This window comes from Aythya fuligula, chromosome 23 (assembly GCF_009819795.1).
Source record: "Aythya fuligula isolate bAytFul2 chromosome 23, bAytFul2.pri, whole genome shotgun sequence".
NCBI classification, from domain to species: Eukaryota; Metazoa; Chordata; class Aves; order Anseriformes; family Anatidae; genus Aythya; species Aythya fuligula.
The window spans coordinates 6,396,147-6,401,854 of record NC_045581.1 but is presented as its reverse complement, the minus strand read 5'-3'; the positions used below and the strand labels follow the sequence as shown (position 1 = coordinate 6,401,854).

Genomic DNA, 5,708 nt, shown 5'->3' with positions numbered 1-5,708 from the left:
GTCCACCTTCTCCTTGCCACAATCACTCCCGTCAGCCACTGTGGTGGTGGGCACCCCGAGGTGGCCCCGTGGGGACGGTGCTGATGTCCCCTGTGTCCCCCCAGGCACGGTAAGGGGGTGGCACTGCCCCTGTCCTGCTGCCCCCTCTGTGGGGAGGTGAGCGCAGGGTGCCCCTGGTCTCCAAACACGGGGCTGTGCCTCTCCTGGTGGCACCTGGCTCCGGTGGCACCCAGGGGACACCGAGCCCCCCAGGGACCTCTGAAGGGCCATTCCTTGTGTCCCCAGCGGCACAGAGTGGGTGCGTGCCCCTCGGAAGCACCGTGCACAGCTGTAATGTTGCCCTCCCCAGCAGCACCCCAGGTTTAAAGGGGTGCCTGTGAAAACAGAGCTGTGCCTGCCAAAATAAAGCTGTGCCGTGAGTCCTGGTGGGGAAACCAAGGAGGAAAAAGTGACGGCAGCGCTGGTGGGCATCGTCCCCAAGCAGCTCTGGGCTCTGCCATCCCCGGGACCCCCCCCCCTGCTGTACCACATGCCCAGAGGCCACAGCTCCCCCCCACCAAAAGCGGCCGCTAGTTCTTGGGCAGGGACCCCTGGGTGGCTCCCGGAGGAGGCTCCGAGAGCTCGGCGCCTGCAGAAACCACACGGGGCCCCCCGAAGCCCCCGAGCTCCCCGTCAGAGCCTGGGGAAATGAGTTTGGGGCCAGGCCTGGGAGGGGGCAGATCCCGGCGGCGTGGGTGCGGGGGATTCTGCAGAAGAGCTTTTTCCAGGGCCGTGGGCTGCCATTTCCACGTGACGCAGCGCCGGGCTCTGACGGATTTTGCAGGAAGGCAAAAGTGACACGAAGGAGGCCCCCTCGGCCCACGCAGGGCACCGGGGCTGGTGCTCGAGGTGGGGGCGTCTCGAGAGAAATCACCCTCTGTGCTCACCTAAGCCAGAAGAAAACAAAGCTAGGAGGAAACAGGGCTGGGGACAGAGCCGGGGGATGCCCTCGGGGCGCGCAGGAAGGGCCCGGTGATGTGGGTGGTGGGACGGATGGGAGCGGGGTTGGGGTGGGGGGGTGCAGAGATGGGGATGGGGGTGCTGGGGGGGTGACGGCTGCGCTCACTGCCCCGTGCAGCCACCATGGGCTGCTGCTGCAGCTCGGACTACGACGACGACTGGATCGAGAACATCGACATCTGCGAGCACTGCAACTACCCCATCGACCCCGACAGCAAGCGCCAGGTGAGTGTGTGGGGGGGAGAGAGCAGCCAAAAAATCTCCCCATGAGTGATGTGGGGCTGTGGGGGGGTGGCACTGATGGGCCCCAATGTCCCTGCCCAGCAGCTGATCCGCAATGGCTCCGAGGTGCGCGATCCCCTGGTGTCCTACGAGGCCACGTCTCCGCCGTGCTCCCCCCTGCAGGGTAAGGGTTGGCCGTGGAGGGGTGGGGGGGTGGCTGTGGGTGCCCCCATCACCGCCTCCACCCTGCCCCTGTTCCCCCAGACAAGCTGGTGGTGGCCCTGTACGACTACGAGCCCACCCACGACGGGGACCTGGGGCTGCAGAAGGGCGAGAAGCTGCGCGTCCTGGAAGAGTGAGCGAGCACCGAGGGGGTTCCCGCGTCCCCGTGTCCCTGTGTCCCCCCCCCAGTCGGTGCCCCGGTGCCGCCGGTGGTCCCGGTAGCGGGGTGGGGACACTCAGGTGGCCGTGTCCTTGCAGGAGCGGGGAGTGGTGGAGGGCGCAGTCGCTCACCACGGGCCAGGAGGGTTTGATCCCCTACAACTTCGTGGCCATGGTGAACAGCCTGGAGCCCGAGCCGTGAGTAGGGGCCGGGGAGCACCCATGCGGGCACAGGGGAGAGATGCAAGGGCTTCAGCACCCCCCAGCCCTCACCCTGCCCCCTGTCCCCAGGTGGTTCTTCAAAAACCTCAGCCGCAAGGACGCCGAGAGACAGCTCCTGGCCTCGGGCAACACGCATGGCTCCTTCCTCATCCGCGAGAGCGAGACCTCCAAAGGTACCGGTGCCACCGGCACCTCCTGCACCAGGGAGTGCTCCAGGAGTGCTGGGGGCCCGTGCCCACCCCGTGCCCCCCTCCCCAGGCTCCTACTCGCTGTCGGTGAGGGACTTTGACCAGAACCAGGGCGAGACGGTGAAGCACTACAAGATCCGCAACATGGACAACGGGGGGTACTACATCTCCCCCCGCGTCACCTTCAGCAGCCTGCACGAGCTGGTGGAGTATTACACACGTATGTGCCGGCCTGAGGGGTGGGGTGGGGTGGGCACAATGGGATGGGATGGGATGGGATGGATGGGATGAATGGGGATGGTTTGTGGATGGGGAGGGGATGGGACAGGACACCCAGGCACCCTGTGCTCGCTGATGCTGGTGCTGCCTCCCCCCCCCTGTGCCGCAGGGAGCTCGGACGGGCTGTGCACCCGCCTGGGCAAGCCGTGCCGGACCCAGAAGCCGCAGAAGCCGTGGTGGCAGGACGAGTGGGAGGTGCCGAGGGAGTCGCTGAAACTGGTGGAGAAGCTGGGAGCGGGGCAGTTTGGAGAAGTCTGGATGGGTGAGTCAGGGTGAAAGCGGGGCGCTTCCTCCTGCACCAGGGCTCTGCTGCGGGCGGCATCAGCACAGGCTCGGGGGGGGGAAGCCGGGGCCCCGCACGGCGCAGCCGGCACCTCCCCAGCTGTGGGACATCGGCTTTTCAAAGGGCTCTGGAAGAAGGGAGAAAACCAGCAGCGAAAGGAACCCCGTGGATAAACCAGAGCAGCCCAAACTTCCCCTTTCTCCCATCTACGGCCACCCCGACCCCTGTGCTGCTCCCCGCCAGGACGTGGCTGCAGGCGTTTGTGCACGGGGGCTGCGTGCACCTGGGGCTTGGCACCAGCACAGGAGCACCGTGCGTGGCTCTGCAGGGGGAGCAGGGCTCGGGGAGGCTGCTGAAGCCACGCTGGGGGCACCCGGGGCTCGGCGGCTGCGTGTGGCTTCCAGCACCCTACGGCTGAGCAGCAAAAGCTCCTCCTGCTGTCCCGGTGCCGTGGTGGGGAGGGCACCAAGCGGGGTCCCTGCCCTCGCTCCCATGGGTGCTGCAGCACCCGAAAATCCCCTCTGGGTCTCTCTCAGGAGCTGGGTTGTGGCAGCACTGCCCGGCTCCGCCAGCTGCCCTGCTGGGAGCCGCTCGGAGGGTTAAAAGCCCAGCACCAAGTTTTCTTTCCTCTCAGTGGCTAAAAGCCACACGTAAAAATCTCTGCCTGGTGGGTTCAAATGTGGCTACAGGCTTCTGCCCAGGAGGTGGCCAGAGCACACACGGGGCTGGGACCGTCCCCTGCTGCAAGAGTCTGGGGCCAGCTGGTCCCTCGCTGTCCCCAGTGCCCCTGGGACCAGGCTTCATCCAGCAGCCCGAACACCTTCCTTGTGTGCTTTTGGGTCAGGATGCCCTAAATCGACAGCTGTAGCCCCCAGCCCTGCCTCCCCCGCCGGTCACGCTGTGCCCCTTTCTCTCCGCAGGCTTCTACAACGGCCACACCAAGGTGGCCATCAAGAACCTGAAGCAGGGCAGCATGTCGCCCAGCGCCTTCCTGGCGGAGGCCAACCTCATGAAGAACCTGCAGCACCCGCGGCTGGTGCGGCTGTACGCCGTGGTGACGAAGGAGCCCATCTACATCATCACCGAGTACATGGAGAAGGGTGAGGGCACCGCGGGGTGCTGCCTGCTGCGGGGTTGGCAGCCAGGGGGGCGGCTCGGGGCCGTGTGGGGTTGGGGTCCCTTCCTCTCCCACCGCCGTCCCCATCAGGGCAGGCACAGGAAACCCACCAGGGCACCACGTGTCGGTGCTGGCTTTTGTGTTTTGAGCTGTTCCGGGGGATTTTGAGCCTGCACACCACAGCACTGTGCTGGCTGGGAGCTGGGGGACAGGGACCTTGCAGCAGCCTGGTCTCCTGCCCCCCTCCCGGGGGCTGCGAGCCCCCCAGCCCCACACCAGGCGTTGCACTGAAGGGGTTGGTGCCCTGGCAAAGCCTCTGCCACGATGGCAGCCGGTGGGAGGCTGAGACCTGCGCCTTCGTTGCAGGCAGCCTGGTGGATTTCCTCAAGACCTCGGAGGGAGTGAAGCTCAGCATCAACAAGCTGCTGGACATGGCTGCGCAGGTGAGGGGGCACGGAGCCACGGGGAGGGGGTCTGGTGGAGCTGTCCCACTCCTCCAATTAACGTGATTAATCCCTCCTGCAGATCGCCGAAGGCATGGCCTTCATTGAGGCCAAGAACTACATCCACCGCGACCTGCGGGCTGCCAACATCCTCGTGTCGGACACGCTGTGCTGCAAAATCGCCGATTTTGGGCTGGCTCGCCTCATCGAGGACAACGAGTACACGGCTCGCGAGGGTGCGCCCGTCACAGCCCCATGCACATCCCCTCTGGGGCTGCTGTCCTTCCCCGGGACCCCTGATACCCCATCCCCTCCCTCATCTCGCTCCCCCCAGCCGCAGGTGGCTGCCCAGAGCCCACAAGCCCACCCGGCCCTATTTTCAGTGGGCTGCCAGCCCTATCTGCTGGCTGCTGCAGGAACAGGCGTGCTGCCCCGCTGCGGGGTCCCTGCTGGTGCGGGTGGGCAGCCGAGCATGGGGGGCCAGCCACCAAACCCACCCCATCAGTAGGTTAAAAAGAGAGGGGGGCAAAGCTCGGCTGCAGCACTTTATTTTTTCCCCCCTCCCTTTTTATTTTATTTTATTTTATTTTATTTTATTTTATTTTATTTTATTTTATTTTATTTTATTTTATTTTATTTTATTTTATTTTATTTTATTTTATTATTTATTTATTTATTTTTTTTTCAGGGGCTAAATTCCCCATTAAGTGGACGGCGCCGGAGGCGATTAATTACGGGACGTTCACCATCAAGTCGGACGTCTGGTCCTTCGGCATCCTACTGACTGAGATCGTCACCTACGGCCGGATCCCGTATCCAGGTCAGGATTTCCCGGCAGCAGCGTGGCGGACGGGCTCACACACACACACACACACACACACACACACACACGCATGCACACACGCAGGCGCACACGTGTGAGTGTGTGCATGCACTCCCGCACGCACACTCGCTCCGCCTGGCCCCGCTCCCTGCCAGCCCTCCATGGGTTCAACCTCTTCCCAGCGCACGTGGCCAGCCGGGCCCAAAATTCAGGGGGGATTTTTGAGTTTTTTGGGGGGTAGAGGGAACATTTCCCATGGGGTTTGCCAATTTAGGGGGTTTCCAGCAGCAAGGGGGTGACTTGAATTCGGTGCCGCCTGCTCTGTCCTCGCAGGGATGACCAACCCCGAGGTGATCCAGAACCTGGAGCGCGGGTACCGCATGCCGCAGCCCGACAACTGCCCGCAGGAGCTGTACGAACTGATGATGCAGTGCTGGAAGGAGCGGCCCGAGGAGCGGCCCACCTTCGACTACATGAAGAGCGTGCTGGAGGACTTCTTCACCGCCACCGAGGGCCAGTACCAGCAGCAGCCCTGAGGGCCCCCGCAGCCCCGGGGGGGGCCCCGCTTTGCCCCCCTCATGCTGGGGGTCCCCACAGACTCTTTCTGCATCCCCCCATGGGCGCTGCTTGGACCTGGGGGGGCAGCGGCACAGACTTGGGGTGCTCCTGAAGGCACACATCGCCCCCCAAAAGGTGAAAGGCCCATGGGCTCTGAGGACATGCCACGTGCCACTGTGCCCACCCGGCTGCA

General features: G+C 64.3%; 1 protein-coding gene across 2 annotated transcripts; it reads left to right on the top strand.

The window, feature by feature from the left end:
• Positions 1–1,122: 1,122 nt before the first annotated feature.
• LCK (LCK proto-oncogene, Src family tyrosine kinase) lies at positions 1,123–5,493 on the top strand. 2 transcript variants are annotated; one of them, XM_032202422.1, is made up of 12 exons: positions 1,123–1,224; positions 1,324–1,405; positions 1,486–1,576; positions 1,702–1,800; positions 1,894–1,997; positions 2,083–2,232; positions 2,401–2,553; positions 3,495–3,674; positions 4,058–4,134; positions 4,217–4,370; positions 4,823–4,954; positions 5,291–5,493. In XM_032202422.1, the coding sequence occupies exons 1-12, from the start codon at positions 1,123–1,125 to the stop codon at positions 5,491–5,493; spliced, it is 1,527 nt and encodes a 508-aa protein (XP_032058313.1). The 2 variants fall into 2 exon arrangements, with proteins under 2 accessions (XP_032058313.1, XP_032058314.1); XM_032202423.1 differs by lacking the exon at positions 2,401–2,553.
• Positions 5,494–5,708: the final 215 nt, after the last annotated feature.